Source organism: Pezoporus flaviventris, unplaced genomic scaffold, assembly GCF_033815535.1.
Source record: "Pezoporus flaviventris isolate CSIRO_AGI_PZ_B2104156 unplaced genomic scaffold, CSIRO_AGI_Pfla_v1 ptg000001l, whole genome shotgun sequence".
Taxonomy (NCBI): domain Eukaryota; kingdom Metazoa; phylum Chordata; class Aves; order Psittaciformes; family Psittacidae; genus Pezoporus; species Pezoporus flaviventris.
The window spans coordinates 58,236,519-58,261,352 of NW_026892549.1; the positions used below are offsets into that span (position 1 = coordinate 58,236,519).

Here is a 24,834-nt window from a genome sequence, read left to right on the forward strand (position 1 = left end):
ACTGTCCAGGAAATTAAACCAGAGCATTAGCTTCGCAGCAGATCATTTTAATGTGAAATGAGTTAGCGCAGGGCAAGGTGGCTTGCAAATGAATGTACATTGCTTTGGTTGCAAACTCAGCTGTGCAACGCTAACACAACTTCAGCTGCAAAATCAAGGATGGGCTTGTGACATTCAGGGCCAGGCTGGATGTGGTTCTGAGCAACCTGGTCTAGTTGAAGGTGTCGTTGGACTAGATGAGCTTTGAAGGTCCCTTCCAGTCCAAGCTGTTCTGTGATGCAGGGAAGATGTGCTGGTGGTAATTTAGACCAGTAAACCGGCATGACTTAAAGGGGCCTCTCATAGCAGGGTTGGAGGGCACAGGAGGCAGCAATCATGAGGAGGTGAATCCAGGCATCATCCCAAATAAACAAGAAGGTGAAAATAAGCAGTGGCATAAAGCCTTTGCCTAAGGCCTGGAGGTATTTCCTCCCTTTTCCAGGATAGCTGTTGTCTGTGAGTTACTTCAAGGGGAGGAGTGTGCAATGGAAATGATTTACATGTGTGGCTGGGCTGCCTGATGTTGCTTGCTTTCTATCAAATGGACTGAGAGGCGTTAGAAAGCTCTTACTTAAAGATACGTCCAGGAATTGCTTTTGCCTTCACTTCTGTTGTACAGAAGCCAGTTTTGACCAGCGTTATTGTTAGAGAGGTATAAAAAGCACCATCTGTGATTATTAAATGTGGAATGGAGCATCTTCCAGTCCTCATGAAGACCTAGCGAATGGCTGCCACGTGGTCATAAGAGCACATCTCTTGGGTGGAGCTTCTCTTGGCTTTGAACACGAGTCGCAGTTGAACTTTGCTGTCAGTTTTGTCTATTTTTAACTGTTCAGCTGTGTCTGCTGCTTTGCTGGGGAATAGCCCTGATTGGGCCTTGGCCACTGTTTTCAAACACAAGAATATCCCTTCTTTTGGATACCTTGCTTTGGAGTTCTGTGATGAATTCATGTTCTTAGTGGAGAAGTGGGAGCAGCAGTGGGGGAAAGAAGGAAACAAAAGATGGGCTTTGGAGAGCATCAGAACTGCTGGAAGTTTTACCTTGAGGATTTACTTGGTTGTGAGAGGTCTAATCCAAGCCATTGGCCATGTATGTGAGCCAAATAGGGTTACTCTGCTGGCACATCTTTACCTACCAAGCAGACACCTCTGCTGTGCTGGAAGAAACCAGGAATCTCCACCCTGTCACCTGTTGAAAGCAAATAACCCCATCTCCACCCCTTGGAAGACCTTTTTATCATTACTGTGCTGCTGCTGCTGTTTCCAAAGGATGGCAGGAGCCATATGAAATGGATCTTAGGGTCTTTGCTGGGTCTTCAAAACCAAACAAACCACAAGTAGCTGTGCATTAGTTTGATTTGAGTCCAGGTTTCTTGCCTCCTGTGAATCAAAGCATTGTAACTACAACAGTCAAAGGTTTAATAACTTCATAAAGGGCAACAGAACAGTTGACAGAAGAGTATAGTTGTCCCAGGGGTTGATCTAATTTCTCTCTTTCTGTATTGACCAAAGGCTGCAGGGGCTGGGATGGATACAAGCAGAGCTTTCTATCTCCTAGAAAATAGGAGGGAATGCTGTCAAGAATGAAGAGGGCATTTTTCTTGCTCTCCCACTTTCCTCATTCTTATTCCTTTCCCTTGCCCTGGCTGCCAGAGCAGTTTTGTGCCTCTAAAAAGAAATGGGAAAAGTGATGTCCTTCGTTGTTGAAGGGAGCTCTGGAGTTCCTGTCAGTCACCATAAGTGCATTTGCCCATGCTGATGTAAAGATGAAGTGGATCCCTGGTAGGTCAGGAGGTAGTTCCGTAACCTCCTGACTGCAGACTGAAAGGACAGCTCTATCCTGCGTCGTAGGAGAGCTTGTATCCAACACCAAGCAGTACACACACTGAGGTTGGACATTCCTTTTCTATATAGCAAGTCTCAAGTCTGCAGAAGCTTCTGGCTTTTGAGTGCTATTAATTTAGGAGCAATTTAATGTCCTTATTTAAACCAGCTGTGCTAATCAAAGTGTGGGCTCATCAGTCTCTGCTACCGCTATGAACCAGCACCACTTAGCAGAGGTGTGTGTTCTCTGACTGATCCCACTGGGATACAGGGACCTCTGACAAAGACATAGATCCAGAGGCAAAACCAGCTCCTCACCAGGAGAGCTTAATTCACACCCATGGGCTTAATTCACACCCATGAGTTGGAGCAGTCCGTTTTCACAGCAGTGGCAAGCTGCTCAGTGAAGCTCCCCATCTTCAGAATGGAGGGGGGGGGTGTTTAAGAGTAAATACACTGAATTAGGTATTTATATAATAGTAATAGTGGCCTTATTTTATCTTGCCTGTGTAACAGTGCCTCTACATGGAGTTTGTATCAGTGGCTGCAGCAGGTTTTGTGCTGCACAGCTCCTGAGCTGCAGCATTTTATGTGTGGAGGAACATCAGGGTGGAGGAGACTACACTATCACAAGAGCACTTTGGAAGTCTGTGTATTTGTGTATTTTTCCTATTTAACTGAAGGTGGAGAAATAGGAACCAGGGGAGTGAACTGGAGGCACCTGGTCTCTTGAGATAATATTTCTTTGGTGTTCCTTTCTCTTCCCAGCTCGACCCTCTTCCAGAAAAGGTTTTCCAGCAGAGAGCAAATGCTAATGCCGTGCATTCAATGGAGAAAGTAATCGAGATACACAGTGAGTATAGCCCCAGTCACCCAGCTGCTTTCCAGCTGGGCTGCCCTGTGGGACACCCATTTGACTGTTCCATCATACTGGCAACACTGTGTGCTTTTGTCCTAGTTTATGGGTGGTCACTGCCCTTGTGACCTGGATTTGTGCAGCTGCAAGCTGGTCTTGCTGTTCATGCAAGAGTGGATCAAGCAATGCACAGTGAGGTCTTGATTCAGGGAAATGCTTTAGCATTTAGAATTAGTACTAAAACCTCTAAAATCTCAGTAAGGGACAGGCTGCCCTGCACTTAGAGCGGGCTCTTATCCCTTCAAAAGCAATTCAGGTATCTCTGAGTGATGTTAAGCCTTGTTGGATGTGGTGGCACCCATTAGTTATAAATGGATAGTTCAACAGAGTATGGCCTAAAGTTGCTGATATTTTACGTTTATTTAGCTGGGGAGGTTGAAATCATTGTAGTTGAACCTTTCTTAGGGACATTCTTGGGGGATGGAGTAACATGGGAATCCCACCGCTATGTCCTGACATCTTCCCACTTCAGATGTTTGTGGTCTAAGGCTGGAGGGGGCTAGTCTCTCTTCATTCTCTCCCTCTAAAGCTTTCCTGTGCTCTTTCCACTGAAAAAGGTAGCAAACTTCCACCATAAAAAAAGAAATGCAGCTTAAACTTCTTCAGTCTTGGGTGATTTGCCCACAAAAAGAATGGGGCAGTTAGCAACTGAATGCAGATATCCAGCCCAAATCTGGACTACATCCATCCACCCTTGCTTATTTTTCTCTATGTCTAAATGTTTCTGAGGGTTTTGAAGGGAAAAAGGAAATGTCATTCTATTTCAAGCACCTAAGTACCTCCTTTCATCAAGGCAGAGGGATTCTCTGCACTTCTGTGCAGCTTGGATCCTCGCCTCTGACACTCCTTGTACATTCTGCATGGAGACCTCACAGCAGCCTTCCAGTGTCTGAAGGGGGCTACAAGGATGCTGGAGAGGGACTCTTCATCAGGGACTGTGGTAATAGGACAAGGGTTTAAACATAGCAGCTCTTCTGTTGTTAGAGTAGTGTGGCATATAGCTCACAGGGGTCTCTCTGTCCTTGCCTCGCAAGCTGAGGTCTCCCTTGACACGTATTCCCAGGAACCTGCAGCTTTCTGGGACTCCAAGATAGTTCTTGAAGAGAGAGAGAGAGAAGGGCAGACCAGGGTTGCATTTTGCGTAGGCACGATGAGTCTTTCCCAGGTGGTTCTCAGCTATCTCTTGGGCTTGGGAAAGTGGGAATGTGGTGCTGGACCTATAACAGCGCAGGTGACCTTACTGCCTCTCTTCCCACCTCTACCCCAGGCAAGTATTGGCATTCACTCCAGCGTTACGCCTCCACGGTGGGGTACTCCCTGGTTGAGGCTCAGAAGTGTGAGAACGAGGAGGCAGAGACAGTAACAGCCATGGCATCTCTGTCAGTAGGCGTGAAGCCAGCTGAGAAGAGGTGAGTTGCTTTCCTTCTCGTCTGTTGTCCCATCTCGCAGTCAGGATGAGCTGTGGTGGGCAGCCTTCTAGGTTAATCCTCCTCTTCCAACTATTGCACACACATTCCCGTTATCTCCCGTACTTTGTCGGTTCTCTAAAGACTTCCTGGGCTGCAGGAGAACAGCAGAGCTATGAACACTGTGCCTGACCCTAGTATGATGCATACTGTGCCTGACCCTTCTGCTCCAACTGGAGCTGAATGTGGGTTTAGACTGTGAGGAAAATGATTTTGCTGCAAGAGATGTTAGCATTGCACAGATTGCCTAAAACCCCTTCTTGGTGTCAAGTTGTAATTGTAGGTGAGGCAGCTGAGCACAGCTGCCTGGGTGGGAAGGGGATGGGAACATAAAGCATGAAACTTCACATCACAAATTGTCCAGCTCTATGCTCAACTCTCTTTTCTCTCTTCCCTCCCCTTCCCATCCTACCTGCTTGGCTGTGCAATTGCTCAGACCCGATGATGAACCCATGGAAGAGGAACCTCCCCTGTAGCATTCACCTTCCAGCTGGAGTTCTCCTGTTTGTTCGTCTTCTGTCTTGAAGCTCTGCCAAGAGGCTTTCTCTTGTTACTCCTGCGTCCTGTCATGGTTTTCTCCAGAATACAGAAGGACAACCAGGTGTAAAACAAAGCAACCGAAAACAATCTCTCCATATCTATATGCGTCTACAGTATCTATTTGCTGAAACAGAAAAATGCTGGTGAAGAGCAGTAAAGGACTGACACTGGGCGCTTTTCCTCTGGTCCTCAGTGGGAGCAGCAAAGAGGAACAAAGCCCGTGAAGTCTTTGGCAGAGTTGCCATAAAACGAAAAGAGATGAGAAATGACAAAATCAAAGATTGAACACCGCAACCGGAAAGAAAACAAACCTTTACAGTAAAACTGGTGCTTTCCAAGTTGATCACCCACGATTCAGCAATCTCCGCTTGAACCACTCGAACCCATCGTGTAGTTTCATTTCTTGGATTTTTCCAATGGCTCTTGCCTGCCTGTGAGTCAGCGATGTGCTTGTTGAAAGCAGGACAATGGGAGATGGTGTCTTTTTAACGGGGAGGGACAGGGAAAGAGGGACTCATCTTAACAGCGAAAGGAAAGGGAAAGAGAAAGGGGGGAAATGGTAGCCCAGATGGAGTCGGCTTTATTGTCTCCAAAGCCATCTGAAGATGAGTTTGTGCCTTTTTTTTTAATGGATGGATATGGTGCAGCTGGATTTTCTGAAGTTTGAGGAACAATGCCTTAAGTAAAAACACACACACAAAAAACACTCACAAAGAACACAGCAGTTCATCAATAGTTGTTTTTTCCCTCTGCTTGGGAAAGCCAAGAACTGCCATCAGGAAAGATGACTTTTTGGCTTGTGCTGGCATGGTGGTGGGAAGCAGGCATCAACTGAACAGAGCGTCTCCAAAAACTCTCTCCAAGTTTGGATTTGTTTTGGTTTCTTTCATTGCTGTTTAAAGAGAAAAAAAAAAGGATAAAAAAGAGGAAAAAAAAAAAAGAAAAAAAGGTAGTTGCCAAAAAAGTGGCAAATACTGTTGGGTCTTTGAAATTCAGCCATTTTTAAACCCACTTTTCCAATGTTTTCTCTCTTCTACGTTATCTCTGAATTGAACTTCTCAATTTGGTTGTTGAAGCATGTATTAGACTACAACTGCAGGATTTAAGACTGGAATGCTTTTTATGAAAAGCAACTAGCATGAGATATTGCTTAAATTTTTAGGTATAACTCTATCTATGTGTATAATGTATATTCCAAATGTATTCCAAGCTTAGAAAACCGGATTCTTACGGAGAACAAAATATTTATGATGCATTTATAGAAAACTACGTTTAATAAATGCATACTCTTAACAGTAGCCATTGGAAAGCTCCTTAGAGACAGCTTTGTGAATTGGAATGTAAGAGGTGCTTTTGGAAAAGGATCCAGGTTGAAAGTCGAGGACTTTGGAGATGACAAGTTGGGAAGTGTTTCAGAAAGCCAACACGTTAAGCCACTGGGCAACTACCCTTAAAGCATTTGTATTTTAATTTAAGGTTTTTAGTTGTGATCCTTTTTCTATCAAAACAAAAAGAGAGAAAAAAAGTTTTTTATAACAAAGACTATGAATTTGATGTTAATTTTTATATCAAACCCCTCCAGAAGCCTTGTTTGTGTGACTCTGACATTTACTTTCCATTTGGCAGGTTTCGTTTCCGAATGGCAATAGCATCGAACCCCCCTTTTTTCCCCCCCTCCCACTTTTCTCACTTCCACATTCTTTTTTGCCTTGTTTATTTTTCCTTTGGGTTTGTCTTTTCCTTGAGTCTTTTGGACAGTGAGCAGCTTTCTGCAGGTGTAAGGAACCGTGGCAGAGGTTTATTTTCCGCAATGGGTGCGTTTTAACAAGGAAGAGGGAACCGGGATGGGCTCTTTTGTATAATGATACCGCCGACTGTATATTGCCTCAGTTCTGTTATAGTAGCTATGTAAAGAAAATAAGAGTTTTTCTTACCTTCAACATAGTAGTGTTCCCATGGGTGATGTCTTTGTCCTCCACATGGATCGAAGCCAGGATTACAGGCGGCTCCTGGTGCTGCCTACCATTGGGAAAGGCTTGTGGGACACTCATGGGACAGCTGGCATTTTCTCTCCACTGGACAGACGGACACACAGACATGCACGCACACCTCCCTGTGTCCTCTTTCTCTCCCTCTTTTTCTCTCCTCTTCTTCTTCCCATCGCTGGTAGGGTTGGAGAACTTTTCCTGAAGGTATTTTTGCCCCCCTCCCCATTCCTGCAGACAGGAAGGGGAGAAGCAGCAAAGCCCTGCCGTGAAGAGTTGGAGCAGCTTAGAGGAGCCCGGATCGACACGCGTGCCTTCTTACAGCAGTGTAGGATAGCACACAGCCCTCCTCCCAACAACCAAGTGTAGCTTCTCTCTTTAATTCTCATTTGATTCTGTTTCAATGATGACTGACGGGGTCGCTTCCAGTAACTTCCTTCCTTCCAGTTCTCGAAGCAGCCGCTTTCATTCCGCTCAGGACTCACTCTCATGGGAGGAATTGGAAGCGTTGTGAGCAAATGCAAGAGGCTTTTGTGTTTTCTTCCTTGCTTTATAATGCAATTTACAAACCAGACACTACTGTATTTGAGGTTTGCAAACCCAAGTACGTGTTCGAGTTATGAATAGCTTCGGTCGTGTAGGACCATCCACAGCATAGTCTAGAAATGATCTTCCTGTGTCAAAACAAGAGGTACCTGGAGATGTGGTGGTTTTGGGGGTTTGTTTCTTTCAACTGACCAATTTGCTGCTGTGATCTAAAATGAACCTGACTGCCTAATCTGGTGAACTGACTTTAACTTCTCTTTTCGCCGTGTACACGCTGTGGGCAGTAACGACCATGTTTACACCATCCTTTCTCTTGTCAGCTCTTCCCCAGAGGGGCTTTGTTGTAGTCTCTCCTCTTGGTTGTGGCAAAGCCATTGCTTTTCTTTCCGTGTTTTCCGAGAGCTGCCTGCTGACCATGCTGAGCCGGTTTCTTTGTGGGAATCAGAGGAGCTTGTCAGGATCATTTCTTTCCATCGTATTCACTCAGCTTTTGGCCAGGGATGGAAAGATTTTCCCCCGTTCCCCAAGACATCAAAGCTCATCTCCTCCTAACTCCCACTTACGTGAATTTGTTCTGCAGCGGTGCCCTCTCCCTATGCAAGGGGGGATGTTCCTCAGGGCCAGTGCAGGCTCAGAGAAGTGGGGGAAAGAGCCCTTGTTTTGAGGTTTATTCACCTTTTGAGCCATTAGCTTCTTCATTTCAGATGACTTTGCTGTGGCGGGAGCCCAGGATGCTCCTGCATCCCAACACGGTGCTGCCCCCAGCGCATCCTTTGCACCTGCTTGGAAAGAAAGGAGCATCTTTCAGTCCTCTTTACAGAGAAGCAAGGCCCAGTTTGCAGTACACAAGTAATCATTGGGGTTTGGTGGTTTGTTTTTTTGGGGTGGGGAGGGATTTGTGTTTTGTTTTTTACTTTCGATACAAAACATTCCTTTTTTTAGTAGTCACAGCCATGTATTCATTCCATTCTTCCTTTTGTAAACCTTTTTGGGCCCACATCTTTTCCGGGCATTGCTATATATAAATATATAGATAAAGATATATATGAATCTATTTTTTTAAGTTTCCTACACCTCGAGGTTGCATGGTCTGTAAGGTTGGCATGTCTTTATATTGTACCCAGATTTTGCACGCCAAACTTGGCAGCTTTGAGAAATGAGAAAAGGATAAAAAACGTGTGGTTTTGGGGGTTGTTTTTTGGGTTGGTTTTCTTTTATTTGACTATTTCTTTTCTTTGGGGGGGGTGTTATGTTTTTCTTCTCGTGGCATTTGCGGAGACGAAAGGTCGGGATGTTGTTGTCACACACACACACATACACACCCACACAGCTACACGCGAAGAAGGAAGGAGAGTGGGAAGGGGGTTTTTTTGCGTCTTACTGGACTTAACTGAGAAATTGTGCTTTTTATTGTTAAAAATACATAAAAAAGGAAAAAAAAAAGATGAAAAAGGACTACTTAAACATTTCTCATTTTAAGAAGAAGAAAAAGATGTTTATCTAGCACTTGTAACTTACCAATAATAGAGTTTATTGTATTTATGTGGAAACAGTGTTTTTAGGGCAACTACGCAGAACACACCAAGTCAAAACTGCCTGTGTCATTTGGGGGTTTTTAGTTTTTTCCTTTTCGTTTGGGTTGGGAGGTTTGCTTTGCTTTCTCGGCCGGGTGGGGAGGTTGGATGCAACCCTTTGGCAACAGCTAAGAGTCATTCCTTCCGAGGAGGTGAATGAGGAGGACTTTGATGAGTTAACTCTTCAGCACAGCTGCGTGAACTTTTCTAAAGCTTCCTTTTCCATGATGTATTCTTGCTCGGTTTCACTTTAAAAGCAGTCGTGTACTGTGCAACACTGTGGTTTAAAAACGAGACTTTACAGCGAAAGGAAAACGTGTTTCTTCATTGCGGCGGAGTGGGGCTCGTTCTCAGCCCGCCCTTCGCTTTTGTCTTTGATATTGATGAGAAAGAAGTATCCTATTGAAAGAAAGAAATAAGTTAACACTTTTCTGTGCTCCATAGTGGAGGCGCTATTTTCCAATTTATGAGGATGACAAACTTATATATATAATATATATATAAAAAGTGGGGTGGGGAGGGCGTGGGGGGGGAAGGGGTCGAAACATTATTCACCCGAGAGCTTATTACAGATATGTAGTATCAAAAAGTTGTAACTATATTATATTCTACTTTATACCTAACACATGCTCAGTATGACGTCACCATTGGTAGCAGCTCCCGGTTTACGCTGTAATTTAGACACAGTTTCACTCTTAGATTGTATGGACCCTACTTTAAGTGATGGTAGCATTCCTCGTGCTAAGTTTTCTGACGGTCCTTTCTTTTCCTTGATGGAGTTTGGAATTTTTTCCTCCTTGTTTTTGTTTTGGATTTGTTGTTTTGGGTTGTTTTTTTTATTATTATTTTGCTCTTTTTTTTTTTTTTTTAGGGTTTTTCTCCCTTTTTTCTTTTTCTCTTTCTTTTTTGTTTCGAACTGGCCAATGGTGTCTTTCTCTGACAGTACCGACTTCGATTTCAACTTTATTAGGAGTCCAGTATTTTGTACCACATTATGACAACTTGTTATTCTTGTGGTGTAAATAAAAAGACAAAGTTAATTATAGAACCACCCTGGTTTCTGTTGCTGAGCTTCTTTTCATCTGGTGCCTTTGGGGGGGGGGCGGGATGTGAGCTTTCAGCCGCTTTAAACAAAGCGGTTTCTTGGGGTCGTGAACGAGGCCTCAGTACTTGAAGTGGCTTTTTGGTCAAAGGATGCCCATGGTGGAGCTTCTGCCCTGTTTCCTTGCTGCTCCGAGGTGTGTGTCGACACGTGCACGTAGGGGTTGTAGAGTGATGGAAGAGCAGAATTCGCAGCAGGAAATCTCTGCGAGCAGCTGAATTCCCCACAAAAGCCACCAGTGAGTGAAAACCAGGAAAACGAATGGAGGGAAAACCTGACATTTGGTTTCTGCATCATAGAGCTGATACTTTCCTTCGTTGTAGCCTGAGCTGGGTATAGACCTGCCGGTTCCCAAGCCGGTGCCTTCACCTCCGAAGATGTCCTTCAGCTCCGGGGTAAGTCCCATTTCCATGCCTCATTATCCAGTTCTGCTCTCCCCCAAACCCACAGATCATTCCGTGCCCCATCTGAGCAGATCCTCTGCACTTGGCCACACTCTCTGAGGCTCAGGAGAGGTTCTCAGTGTTGCTTTCAAGTTAAGATGGGAGAAGCAGAATCATGGAATGATTTGGGCTGAAAGGGACCTTAAGGCTCATCCAGTTCCAACCCCCTGCCACAGGCAGGGGTAGGGAAGAGCACATGGAAAACTTGTGATCTTGGGAGCATCTCTTGGCAGCAAAGCATCGCAGGGACAGAGCTGTCCAGATGCATGTGCCTTTCCTCTTGGAAAAGGAGAAAAGGAGGCTCATGGCCAAAGTCCACCTAAGCCCCTGTTCTTAAAGAGGACCTAAGTGGTGATCCCATGCAGTGTCCGCCATCCCTGCCCATGGCAGCAACAGTGGCACCGTGCTGTGGAACACCACGCATCACCTGTTGCTCCAGTTTGCTTTGGCTTTTGGCTTGCTTTGGGACCAGGAGTGACATGGGCCAGCATGGCCATGGGGGCTGTTCTGGGCAGAACTTTGGGAAGGACCTTCCAGTTCATCCATGGGTGTGGAATTCCACTGCCAGGCTCCAGCCAGCTCTGACAGCCTGGAGGGCTCGTTCTGGGAGGAGTGAGGGTTGTTTCCAGCACAGCTTCAGGCTCTGTGCAGTGCATTTGTCAGAGGCTGCTAATCCTTTAAGAAGCCCCAGGTCTCGCCCTGCAAAGCCAAATGTGCACTGTGGGCTCTGGTGAATACTCATTGCTGAGTGGTGGATTTGAGACCCTACCAATGAGGAGGATGGAGGGGGGGCTGGTTAATTGCTGGCCTGGATGCTTTGGAGGGCAGCCTGCGACAGGCTTTCCTTTAGCATCCCCAGGACCTGCAGTACCAGATTATCCATGTTTCCAACAAAGCCTTTTGCTTCTCCAAACACACTGGTTCCAACCTCCAAGTTCAGCCCCAGGCATGCAGCTTGCAAGGGAGTGGGACCTGCTCTGTGAGTGCTGACATGTCAGGCCTGCAGATGCACCTGTGATCCAGAGCTGCCTTCATTTCTCGCTACTCACTGTGAGCACATGGACGTAAACCTGATTGATGCAGCAGGGAGGTTTGAACTCAATGGTGTGGCACCCACGCCAGGGTCTCAATGTGAAATGATGTGTTTTAATAACTGCAGCTTCAGCCATGGGAAGTTTTATAGCCAGAAATCTGTTCATCCCAAAGAAAACAGCATTTGTGCTGCTGTGAATGTGCTCCAGTCCCTTTGAGGTGGTTCCCTCCAGTGAGAGCCCGCATCTGGGTGCAAGGGATGGGATGTCCAGGCTACTGCTCCACACCCTTCCCGTGGCTCTTCCAGAGTGAGATGGGTTTGGTTTTAAATTTATTACTTCATTTCTTTAAAGGAGAAAGAGGCTGTTTCTCACTGTGGGCAGCAAGTCAAGGCTTTGTGCCTTAAATCAACGTCTCTGTAGCTGCAGGGGAAAGAACAGGGTCCAGTATTAAATACACAGCAAGGGGGGCAAGAGTTCAGCCTGTGCCAGCAAAGCATCCTGCTTTTATGACAGGATTTGGATGTGTGCTGAGTAGAAGCTTTCTCCTAGGGCTGGTGGATGGTTCATCTCTTATGGGCCACTCTGAGCATCACTGAGGAACCTGGGGACTCGTTTGTTCCCCCTGGCTGCATCTTGTAAGCAGAAACATCAATGTAATGCACAGAACTGCCCTGGGGTGTCATTTGCTGTTCCCCACAGGAGTCAGGAGTGGGTTTGCTGCTCACGGGAGGGGGGGTAGCTATAAACACAAGGCTGCCCAGCTCCGGGCTGGCTCCAAAAGCTGCTTCCTCTCATATGGTCCTTTTCCAAGAAGCCTCACTGCTCTTTTCTAGGTAAAGTTCAGCTTAGGGCTTCCCGCTGCAAAAGCGACTGTTGCTAAGCAAGGAAGGATTACTATTGAAAACCAGTAAGTGGAAATTGAAATGCAGTTGCCTTTAAGTGGTAATGGCTTTAGGGAAAACACATGTGGTAGCAATGGTGCTGGAAAGAATAGCATGTGTGCTACAAGCTGGGTGCTTTAGGATGTTGGTACCCTCGCAGCAAGGGAATGGGGAGCTGAGCTTGAGTTCCCAGTGGGGAGAGGTTGGGAGGTGTTTCACACCCTGGAGCAAAATGGGATAGATGATGGAAAGGTGCAACAGCTTGGTCATAGCTGGGAATTTAAGGGCTTTCTGCCTGAGTACTGGAGGAAAGGCTGAAGCTTGGCCAAAGAGGCAGCAATCTGCTCCTATGGGTGCGACTGCCGTGATTTCCACAATGTTAAGGAAGAGCTGGTGCTCCTTTGTATGGGGAGCTGGTGCTTGAAGCTGATGTGCTTTTTGCCCTGCCTGCAGACAGCAGTGACCTATGTGAGATCCATCAGCAGCAAATCCAACTCCAAAGAACCATCACATATACAAGGAATTTAACTCAAGAGGTCCTGGAAGCTGAATCGAGGCTTCTCGATTCAGCTTCCAATGAGGTGTCAATGAGCTGTAGGAGTCCAAGGCAAAGCATCAAAGGAGAATACCCAGAGACCCCAAAGTAACTCTGCCAAGACAGAACCTTTCAAATGCCAGGAAGTGTTTGCTTCCATGCAGGGAGTCAATTCAGAGGCTCTGGAAAGCCTGGTGCTGGCCAAATGGGTATGTGGTGTGAACACAGAGCAATGGGATGGAGCCATGTGTGCATGAATTGGAGAGCAATTGCCCTTGCAGTCTGCCACGGGGTTTGGCTGTAACAAAGGGGGTTGGAAGTGGATGAGCTTTAAGGTCCCTTCCAACACAAACCATCCTGGGATTCCATGTTCTATAGTCAATAACACTGGGCATTTCCCAAGGGAACACCCAAGCATCAGTTGCTAAGATTGGACAATGGAACACACTGATGGCTTCAGGTCGGAATGAAGATGGGAACAACCTAATGTGAGTCCTGGATGTGCCTGGTAAGGGTAGGTGAGGCTTTCCAGCCTGGATGGGAGAGAAGGGGAAGGGTAAAGAGAGTTTAATAAGTGAAAGAGCCAGGAAGATTGAGCTGTGCACAGGCTTGGCTAAAGAATGCTGCAAGGCAGAAGAAGGAAGTTAAAATAGAGGAAAGCGATGGCAAGCATCCCTGAATGGTGAGCTGTTCCTTCAGGAGCTGCTGAGGGACCAGCAATGGGCAGCAAACCTCTGGAGGCGCAGGAAAAGCTGTTCTCAGGAGAACAGGGAATGCATTGAATAATAGTGAAGGTGATAACACGCCAACTCTGCGCTTTGTGGGGAGGTCACAGTCTGCCTTCTTTGACAACAGCGTAACTCGGCACAAGCGGCTCCTGCTGGGGCTTGACAGTGTGTTTGTATTTCATGGCTGTGCAAATAGCATCTCGCAGGCTGTCCTAATGAAAGGCTTCAGCAGGGACAAAACAAAGCTAGAGCTAATTACAGGCTCTGGGAAAAGGGGATGGTGTCTGAGTTTGCTGAGGGGCTCGTTGGGTTGGGCTGTGGAATTCCGGCGTGATTATAAGGATGTGGAAATGTGGGAAGCCACCCGGGACTTGGGTTTCTTTCCTGTACTCTCTTATGCTATCCAAACCTGGGGGTGCCCAGAAAACCTCAGGGGCTGGAGCAGCAGCAACCAGTGCTTGCCCAGGAGAACCCCAAATCACTGCTACAGGGACCAACTCTTCTCCTCTGGGATCAGCTTGAGGGCACAGGAGCAGCAATTGCAGTGGTCCAGGAGGTGACCTACCCTGTGACAGGCAAGCATCATCCCTATGGGACCCTAATGCTGGGCAGCAGCCCCCTGCCATCATCTGCTTTGCTTTCTGAGCTCAGAAAGGGACCACAAACCTCTCTGGCAGAGCCCTTGGCTTTATTGAGGGCAGTGAGAATAGAGGGGGTCTGCTGTCCATCATGGGCACCTGCATCCCGCGCATCCCCAGCCCAATGTGATGTGGCAGTAGCTGCAGCCACCCCTTGAGAAGTAAGCAGCACAGTGCATGCTCCGAGCTTAAAACACATGGCAGTGGCAGGGAAACCATTTTATCCTGCACAGGCCTGATTGCACATTGATGTGCACCAGCTACAGACAGGCACCCTTTATCTAGAGTATCTTTCGTAGGACAAGAAGTAAAGGGTTCAAACTGAAACAGGGGAAATTCAGGTTGGAGATAAGGAAGATCTTTACTGGGAGGGTGTCGTTGCCCATGGCAGGGGGTTGGAACTGGATGAGCTTTAAGGTCCCTTCCAACACAGACCAGTTTGATTCTATGATTCTGTTTGCTTTATTATAGGCCTTTTGAGTCATTTTCATCTATTTTTTGCATCAATTCATTCCCCTGCAGCAAGGGGGAAGTTTTGGAATCTGCAAACTCAATGCAGTTTAATAAAAAGAAAGCATTTTACTGTATTTAGGAGGATGAGGGCACAGGCAGCATTGTGCTGTTTAGTTTGTGTTCCTTCAAGACACAATTATCCAATGGTCAGGAGTTTCAGAGGGCCTGCAGGAATGAGAACCCTGTTTCCCTTTAAACCAGGAAGGGAATGGGGAGCAATTCCTGTGCTTTAAAGGCATTGAATGCCCAGAGGCCTGGAGAAAGCTTCCCAAGTCTCACTCTTCAATGAGATGTTTTCCTTTGAAAAAGGAAGAAATAACAAAACCCAACCCCCCTCCTTCCCCGCTGCATGGAGCATTTCCTGAAATCCCCCCCAATCCCTATGGATCATGCGGCCAGCGCAAGCTTAGCAACCACCTTTTATCCAGCTGGGCTCATTCGGTGGTGAGTGACAGGAATTTCTGGAGCCTATTTATCCAGGAGGTGGGTCTTGGCGCTGGTGAGGGTCCCTGCTTGGCCCTCAGTAGGGCTGCCTTGGATCTGGTCTCAAATGGTTTCCTGCTGCGTGCTAGGAGAAGGAAGGTTCCAACCAAAGGGAGGAATCTTTGGGAAAGGTGGGGAGAGCTCTGCTGTGAAAAGGAAGAGAATTGAAGCAGAGACGGTGGAAAACATCCAATGGGAGCCCCAGGCATGTCCCAAACCCATCAATAACCCTGCCATATTTGGTGCATTCAAGAGCAGAGGGTTTGCACATCCCCACCCCGACCTCCATCTCTTTCCTGGCCATGGTGCCCTGGGGGTGTCTGCATCCATAGGATGCAGCTTGGGAAGAGGAGGAGGTGTGCATGAGGCTGCAAACCCAAACCACAGAGTGGCTTCTCATAGCTCTGCCTGGAACCTGACCGGGGCTGCTTGGTTTCATCTGGGCTGATTGATGATGGCTTCTAATACATTGCTGTACTTCCCCCTTTCTGGGGGATGGTTGATGCTCAGCATGTGGTTGGTGGAATGGCTCTGTATTCGGCAGGATAACAAATCCTCTTGGCCAGGTTTATCTGTTGGGCTTTATTAGGGAACCTATGCTGCGCCAGATCCTGGGGGTGCTGAAAATGAGACTGGAATTGAGTTATTCCTTGCGGGTTGCAGGCTAATGCTTCTTTCATCTAAAGCCTTTTCAGAGCTGACCTCTCTGCCCCTTATCTGCCACGGGTAATTCGATTTGCACTGTTATTCCAAAACAATTCCTTTTGGTTCCCTTTGTGAGTCGAGAAAGGCAGGACTTAGGTCTTAAGTACAACAGACCGCTTCCAAGCTCTGTTCTGAAGAGGCTTGCAGGGGGAGGCAAGGAAGAGCAATCCAAGCGGAGCACTGAAGTATCTGCAGATTTCATTAGGGCTCCTCCAATGCGCATCTTGGATTTGCTGTAGGAGAGAGCTTGGCGCAGGCAGGCAATGGATCACGCCACGGGCTGTCAGAGCCCTTGTTCCTAAGGATCCCAGCTCAACACGCTGGTGCTGCTGGTCTGGTTAGCCATTTATTCCTGGGGCAGAGCCACACAGCTCCTCTGGTTTAATCCTGCCAGGGTTTGTTACTGAAGGGAGGCAAATAGCACACAAGCACGCAACCTGAGTCAAAGAACACGGCGCCTTGGCTTGTGCCTTGGGCTCTGATGTAGCTGCTTTCCTGAGTTCATTGGCAGCTCTTGCACAGCCTTGCCCAAGGGAAGCCAGTCCTGCCAACCAGGCAACAGAAGGGATGTTGGCAAGGGCTGTGCAGTATAGGTGGATGTTGAGCAAAGCCCTGAGGGCCACCCCCTTAACACTGGAGATGCTGGAAAGAGACTGACAGCAAATGATAGATAACAGGCAGACCTCCTGCCTGGAATGTCTAATGTGCACATCACTTGCAGCTTGCAGGAGGGGTGAAGAGCTGTGCTGTTCCTACAGTGTTGAGCATCACCCTCTGGAACAGACAAACTGCACAGGCAATCTACAGAATATGGGGAGAGGGCTGGTTTTGATGGCGTAGAATACCTATGGAGATCACAGAATGCTTTGGGTAGAAAGGGACCTTCAGAGCTCATTTGGTCCAACCCTTCTGCAATGAGTAGGGACATCTTGAGCTAGATCAGGTTGCTCAGAAACACATCCAGCCCTGGAATGTCTATAGGGATTGGGGCATCCACCACTTCTCTGGGCAACCTGCGCCAGGGTTTTACCACCCTCACTGCAAAGAATTCCTTCCTCACATCAACCTGAATCTCCCTCTTTTAGCTTAAAGAGATGTCCAGCTGAGTTCTTGCTCTTCCTGTTCTCCCTTTTCCCACCATAGAATAGGTTTCTTCTTTTCCTTCCCTTGCCCTGTCTGACAGAGGTTTGGCCTGTCTTGTCCTCAGCTTTGGGACCTTGGGGAATTGGAGTTTCACAGCAAAGCAGCTCGGATGCCAACAGAGGAAATGAAAAGTCATTGCAAAAATGCTATGAAAATGCTGACAGTGCTCAATGGCAACTCCCAAAGCAAGGAAATCTCTCTTGTTTGGTGGGGATTAAAGCTATTAGCTCAAAATAACCCTTCATGTTTTGGCTGCTTGCTGGGAAAGCCAATTGGAATGGGAAAAGGCACCAAACCTGCTTGTTGGCTTGAGCTTGCCCTGCTGGGTGGCTGTGGTTGATGAGAGCCAGTGCATGGTTCATGTGCATATTGAATTTGTAGTTGAATTTCACCTTTTCCAGACAACTTGGATTCCACCTGGAACCTGTCTGGCAGGATTTGGCTTCCAGCCGGCTTGGAGCCAGGGCCTGTGGAGATTAATGACATGGAAAATGAGGAATGCTGGCTGTAAAACTCCCGAATGGTGGGAAGGAGGCAGCTTAGAGCCAGCCACCGGTGAGAAGATGTGTGACCTGCCTGGGGATGGTGTCGAGAGGGGCAAAGGCAGCTCCTTCAGGGCAATAGCCTTGTATTTAACAAGGATGCCTTCAGAACATTCCTCTCCTGAAGGAGCTGGAGTGCCTTGGGTACAGCAAGTCCTTTCCTTCCCCTCCTCAAGGGTGTGATCCAGGTTTCTACGGTCAGGAATGTGTCCATGGAAATACAGGGCAGCACAGGCTGCCACAGGAGATCAGCCAGAAATGCGGGTCTGATGGCAAGAGGACGTGGCCCTGTCCTGCTTCTCAGGTTTCGCCATGGGATGAGGGAAATGAGGGAAAAGGTGATTTCCACCTGTTTGTGTTTGCCTTTCTCCTACAAGGGGAGAAATGGGACTGCAAAGTCACGCACCCGAGCCGGAGATGAAGAAGTACCAGTGCCGCAGCTCAGCTGTGCGACACACAAAGGTGTTTCTGCCGAGGGATTTCAGTGCTTGTGCCTTCTGAGACCTCCCTCTCCATGTGTTCCCATCCCCTAATCCCAGTGGAGAGGGAAAACCTTGTTTGCCCCACTCTCTTCCCAGAAGCATGCGGCAGTAGTAGGGAGCAAGTAAATGGTGCAGAGCAAACGACTTCTGGGTTTTTGCCACTGTTTTCTTTCTCCAAGGCCCCTGTTGCTGCAGAGTCCAGCACAGAGGCTGTTTGCTGTCCCTCCTGCTGCACTGGTGTGGACCCATCCCTGGGAGGAAAGACAGGTACGCGATGATGGGTAGCCACAAAATCTCCAGCCTGTGTTTCTCAGCATCCTGCCTTGAGCAGGGATGGAAGACATAGCCATGAGGTAAAGCAGCATGGTAGAAGCTTGCAGACCAGTGATTTAGGATGCTGGTGCACATCCCTTTCTGATCGTGACCCTGTGAAGGCAGTCCACCATGACTGTGATGGGGGAGGAGGGACAGGACTGTTTGAAGTCCAAACCACCCACCTCTTCTTTAGAGCCTGTTAAGCTGGAGCTGAGCTTGATTGAAACCAGAGCAGCCCTGAGGAGAAGGACTTGGGGGTGTTGGGTGAGGAGGCTGCCCAGAGAAGCTGTGGCTGCCCCATCCCTGGCAGCGTTCAAGGTCAGGTTGGACACAGGGGCTTGGAGCAACCTGCTCTAGTGGAAGGTGTCCCTGCCTGTGGCAGGGGTTGGAACTGGACGAGCTTTAAGGTCCCTTCCAACGCAAACCAGCACAACACAAGCACCCACAGAAAGAAGCACGCTGGAGCATCCCCACCCTGGAGGGGATGGGATGGATGCAGACTTTGGTCCTTCAGTTTTCTTTAACCCATTTGGGCAAACAGTAAAAAACCTGGTGAGTAGGGAAGATGAATGAGGATGAATGAGTCCTTAGATGGGGAAAGGGGGAAATCACCTGGAAAGAAGAAGAAGGAAAAGATAAATGTGTTTTTATAGATATATATATATTATGTACATAAATATATATAAAAGTCTGACCCAGCTCTGAACTCTTCTGGCAGGGAAGTGAAATTCATGAGGAAATATAGCACCGCCTGCAATTCCTCATTATATCAGTCGGAGCGACGTTCCTGCGGCCAGTAAATCTGCCAGATGGCAATGGGGGATTAGGTGGGAAGGTGGGACCCGCAGGAGGGTGTTGTGTCTCCCTTCCCCCAGGCTCCCTCCTTAAGGAATGTTAACCATCCCGGCTCCCAGAGTGCTCTCCAAGGTTTGTTTATGCTGCTCAGGGGTTTGCTTTTCCCTTTTCCCTCTATATATTGCAGGATGTCTGCGTGCAAGGCTTGGGAGGGATGGCAGCTCAAAGCAACTGTCCTATAAGTATCCCTTGGGTCTCTCCAGCTGCAGGAGACTTGGAGTGAGGAAACTCAGTGCTACAGGCTCCTGATGTGATCAAATGGGATGAGACTCACACTGGCAGGAGGCTGCAGTTGCCTGTTCATCAATAGGAAGGCACAGAATCATAGAATCACCTAGGTTGGGAAAGGCCTTCCCATGGTCTGTGTGGCATCACACAGCAGCAGCAGTGTGACTGGGACAAGGTGACCGTGGGCCACCTCCTCTCGCATTGCTTTGAGCATCCTGCAAGTCCTTGGTGGGCTCCAGTTTGCTCATCTGGTGGCTTTGGCCATGCTGGGTTAAGCTGGGCTGGGCTCAGGCTGCAGTCAGCCCCATCCATCTGCCAAAGCAGTCTCAAGGCACTGTGAGTAATTGAATCTTTCCGAGATCACTGCCCCCATTTAGGTTAGTCCACAAACCACGAATGGGCTCCAAAGTCAGCTGGAGGGAAGGGGAAAGGAAGCAACCAGACAGATACATGCCTTGTTCATCCCCAGAGCCCTGTTTGCTTAAGTAAGCAGACCAAGGCTGCCAGGTTAGGCTCGGTCCCAGCTGGGTGTTGGCTGCCCCACAGTTTGCAATGATTCTGACACAACAAGGAAAAGCCTTTTCAACAAATGCCTCAACAAACAGCAAAAGAGAAGAGTTCCATAGAATCAAGTGACTGGCAAAGGACCCAGCTGGCTCCTTCATCCCTGGCTTTGTTTGCTTTCCATAGTTATGGAGGTCATCCTCGCTGCTCCATCATTCCACGCTGCTCCATCCCCAGCCCTCCTCCTTTTCCTCCTCTCCCTCCCCAGCATCTCGTGTGAGCCGTGAGGGATGGGCCCCTTCTCTAGAGGGGAGGAGGTAAAAGAAGCGCTTCCCCCAGGGCCCGCTGTGATTTCTTGTGAGTGTTTACAGGATTCATCCTGGCGGGAAGCAAACAGGCAGGGGCTGTGCCAAGGGATGATATCACTGGGTTGACGGACTCCAGAGCTGCTTGGACAGATCAGGGGGAGATAAAAGGGGGAAACTATCTGATTAGACCAAAGCCCAGGCCGGTCACCTTGAGAAGATATATGAAGTAATGCTTTATTTTTAGGGGGGAGAGGGTAATAAATGCTGCAGTGTGGAAAGGCAGTGTTTTGAGCTACCATAGCCAAGCTGGACCTCTTCAGAGCCTGCCAAATTGCACTCTAGGGCATATGTTTCAGTGACCCAAGGGGGGGATGCACGCACATGAGCAAAAATATTGACCCCTTTGCTAGTGATGAAGCCAAGCATCCTCCTGCTCAGCTGCAGAGCTCCCTTCTTCCTGTTGGGCAAAGCTTTCCCCCATGGGGCGGGGGGACTTGTCAAGGAGAGGAGCACAGCAGGGCTTGTGTGCAAAAGCCAAGCATGAAATCTTGCTTTCCTTGCAGCTGCCTTTCCCAGGGGGTTGCCACTGGTTCCTCAAATCCTGTGTTAGCAAATGGAGTGTGATACAGGGGAGAGGAGCAGGGACAGGGATGTGCAAACACAGTGCTTTTGGGGGGGAAATACCCTGAAATGTGTTTCAGTGATTGCTCTTCCTCCAGCTCGCATGGCTTTGCTTCTGCTGTTCTCCTAAGGAGAAATACCATATTAACTGGATAGCTCTCCCTGCCCACCATGGTTCTGAGCTTGAACTATTAATCTTGTTTGGTATCTCAGTATCATAGTGCACTAATAATTGCTTCATTGTGGGCTGGGGACTTAAGTCAGTAAAATGTAGCTTCCCAATAGCAAAACCAGAAATGTTTTTCATGTCACAGGCCTGGCACTGTATGTCCTGTATATAATGTACATCTCCACTGTGCCCAGCATTTCCCTATGACTTGTGTGCTGTGCTCCAGGAGGAATGCCTGGTCTGGTTGCTAATAGGAAAAGGAGAAGGCCTAGTGCCCAAGATGGGTGAATATATAGGGCAAGATCTCACTTGCCAAGTCCCACAGTGAGTGGAGTACTCGGATGACCTCCTGCTGTTATCTCTGATGAGGGGCCACACTGACCTAGGACCCTGGTGAAGCCAAGGCTGTCTGCAGTGAACTAAGCAACTTGTATGTTATAGCCCGTGCATCTGGCTGGGAAGGTTTTCAACCAACCACTTGCAGCACTGAGTTTTGGACCCCATAACTATGGAACAGGCTAAGTCCAGTCTGGGTTTCATCATAGAATCATAGAATCACAGACTGGCACCCTCACCACCCTCACAGTAAAGAACTTCTTCCTTATATTTAACCTGAACTTCCACTGTTTCAGTTTAAACCCATCATTCCTTGTCCTATCATCCAGCTTTGTTTACCACCATTCCCCAAATGCTGCTCCAGGAGATTGCTGGTGGCCTATGAGGTGCAGTAGCCTCTTAGTCTCTTACATGATGGGCTTTTGCATTGGGTTTGGATGTATTTGCTGCCACAGAAGATTTCTCACAGGAGCATCCCAGCTGAGAGCACAGCAGAGAGGTTATAACCTCTCTGGAAGGGGGCTCAAGGTGAGCGATCACATACATCTTGAATTAGGACACTGCCTTTAACTCCCCCCCACACTGCCTGTGCTGCCTCATCTCTGCATTTCATACCTGTTTCTGCAGCTTTCCAACCTGCGGTTCCATTCATTTTCCCTTCTCCAAAGGGAGAACTCCAAAGGGCTTCATTCCACAGCTGGCACCGCAGCAACCCTGCTCTGGAGAGCAAGTTTGACATCCCACGTGGTTCCTCCATTCAGAGGGTTGCTTCAGCAGCACGCTGGTGTTGTGGATGATGGGGAAAACCTTCTCATGTGGATGCTGTGAACTCAGAGCGTGATGGACATCCATATCCTACCCAGGACTGCAGAACTCCCCAATCCCCCTGATGTCTATGCTTCTCAGGAGGACACAGTAGGAGGAAACCATCTTCTTCACTACTTACCTTCCACCCCCCTCTAGTGGCTATGGAGCCAGCTGGGTCTGTGGTGGAGTCAGGGAGCACAGTGCTGCAGGCTTGTTAATGCCTCGTTTCCTCCTTAATGCCATCTGAAGGTTGCAAGATGGGTTCCTGCTCAGATCTAGAGTGATGAGCACCCATGCAACGCATCCCTGTGGTCTAAGCCATGAGCCAGGGTGATGGAGATGGGGGGGGGGTTCCAGGGTGATGGAGATGGGGGGGGGGGGGGGGGATGTCACATCCTGCAGCTTCTTTTCTTGCTTTCTTTTAAATATATATATATATAAATAATTGTTCGAAGTAATTTTCTCCTTAAAGAACTGAAACTATAATTGGATACAAGGCATTAAATCTGTCATCCCCACCTCCTGCCTCTGTCTCAAGCCTATAAGATTATAAGGGTTTTGGTTTTATTCATGGGCTGAACCAATTCAAACATGTGGCCAAAAGCCTGGAGAAGAAAGATGTTGTTAATCTGATGCTCTGGCTTCAGTTTCTGATGCTGTCAACTTCTCAGTGAGTTAAAAATGAGTAGATGAGAATGGAGCTGAGATGGGATAATAAATATCAGGCAAGGACCCCCCTTAGTTTCTCTGCTGTCGCCCCCAGAGATGTTTCAGAGCTGGCGGTAATCACCGCTGAGCAAACATCTGTGTGTGTGCATCTTCTTCCTGCTAAATGCTGATATGAGGGAGCTCCTTCCCATGCAGGAGCAGAGTGGAACACCTGAGGCTTTACATGGGGTCTGTGACTTGGTTTTCCTTCTGTGACCTGTCAGACCTGATCTTCATGCAGTCTGGAGCTGGTGGGCTCCATCCGTGTCTCTGCAAGTCCATGGCTCCAGCACTTCAGCTTTGCAAGGCTTGGTGACAGGGTGGTGGTACATTGCTCCTGCCCTCTGTCACCACCTGGTTTTTGGATGCCATGGAGAAGAAACGTCCTACCTAGAGCAGACCTCTATGATGTTTTCCCAAGGGCTTCTCTGATGTGAGAGGGCAACGTCCCTGACTCCAATTGATGGGATTAGCACTGAGGGAAACAGCTGCCCTGCCTGAATAGATGGGGAGATGCTGAGGCGAACCCAGCCCCAGAAAGGAACCCCACAGCCAGATGCCTCCACCTCTCCCCTTGGTCCCCATCCTCTTGGTGGCTTCCCTGCCAGCCTTCCTTGGGAACAGTCTTGACCTTTCTCCCAGCATGGGTCCAGGCACTGTCGTGGTTGCCTGAGCACTGACATTCCTGGATCCCCCCTCTTTTTGGAAGTTGGGCAGCTTCCAACATGAGTCACTGTCCTCCTCTTCTCCATAATTAGCGTGCTGGGAGTTGCAAGTATGACTTTGGTGTATCTACTAGAATTAATCAAAGTATATCTTACACATTTAAATGCAGTAAAACCATCATCCGGCCAAATCCCTCCTGAATGGCACAGCCTTAGCCCCAGTCCTCTCCCTCTGCTCTTTCCTCCTCTTTCTTTCTGGTCTCTTTTATCTTTTCCTTTCAGCACTGTTTCCCACCAATGCTCCTAACCTCTTTAACTTTGGCAGAGCCCTTCTCAAGAGGTTTATTTTTAACATGCAAGTCTTGCAGTCTTGTGTCCATGAATGTCCATGTCCATGAGCCTTGTGTCTCACTGAGGTAGGTGTCAGGAAGTTGGTGCTTTGAGCTTTGGTTCTTCGCTTCACAGGCGTTTGCCATCTTAAAGAAGAGAATAATTTTACCATTTAACAATAGGAATGAATCCAAGCGACCTTCCTAACTGCTTCTTTCAACGCTCCCTTTTAAAGCCTCTTCATTTTGCACTGATTTGGAAGTTCAGGTTGGATATAAGGAAGAAGTTCTTTACTGTGAGGGTGGTGAGGCACTGGAACAGGCTGCCCAAGCAAGTGGTGGCTGCTCCATCCCTGGCAGTGTTCAAAGCCAGGACTGATAGGCCTCGGGTGACGTGGTCTAGTGTGAGGTCTGTGAACGGGGGGTGGAACTGGATGATCTTCAGGTCCTTTCAAACCCAAACCATTCTGTGATTCTATGATTCCACGAGTGACCAAACTTTCTGAGGATCATTTTTCTCCTTTCTGTTTGCCATCTTGTTCTATGGTAACCATAGGAGTGGAAGAGCTCTACTTGCTTTGCTGATGTAAGCTGTGTGCATGGGGAAGACCATCTCCAAAGCACTGCCTGGGGATGCATATTGGTGAAGAAGCACCCTCTCCAGCCTGCTCAGGGCAGGTTTAGAGGTGGGATGCTCACTGGATGCAGTGTTGGTGTCTTTTAGAGCAGTCTTGAGGCTCTGTGCTTGGACCAGTCTGGGCAGGAGAGGAGCCACCAGAAGCAGCTTCTCCTGAGTTGCCATCGTTGTTCTGCTCAGTGCACTGCACCATGCTTCCGCAACAGGGGACAGTGCTTCCAACTGTGTGTTCC

At 48.1% G+C, this 24,834-nt stretch overlaps 1 protein-coding gene and 1 pseudogene across 15 annotated transcripts in view; both read left to right on the top strand.

Moving 5' to 3' along the window:
• HDAC4 (histone deacetylase 4) overlaps positions 1 to 9,941 on the top strand; it is a 214,683-nt gene extending 204,742 nt beyond the window's left edge. For all 15 annotated transcript variants that reach the window (XM_061460072.1, XM_061460055.1, XM_061460048.1 and 12 more), the window contains 3 exons: positions 2,632 to 2,716; positions 4,047 to 4,188; positions 4,682 to 9,941. In XM_061460072.1, coding sequence (XP_061316056.1) covers positions 2,632 to 2,716; positions 4,047 to 4,188; positions 4,682 to 4,721 — 267 coding nt within the window. In that variant the 3' untranslated portion in view covers positions 4,722 to 9,941. The remainder of the gene's footprint in view (positions 1 to 2,631; positions 2,717 to 4,046; positions 4,189 to 4,681) is intronic.
• Positions 7,390 to 10,064, top strand: LOC133269964 (uncharacterized; annotated as a pseudogene).
• Positions 10,065 to 24,834: the final 14,770 nt, after the last annotated feature.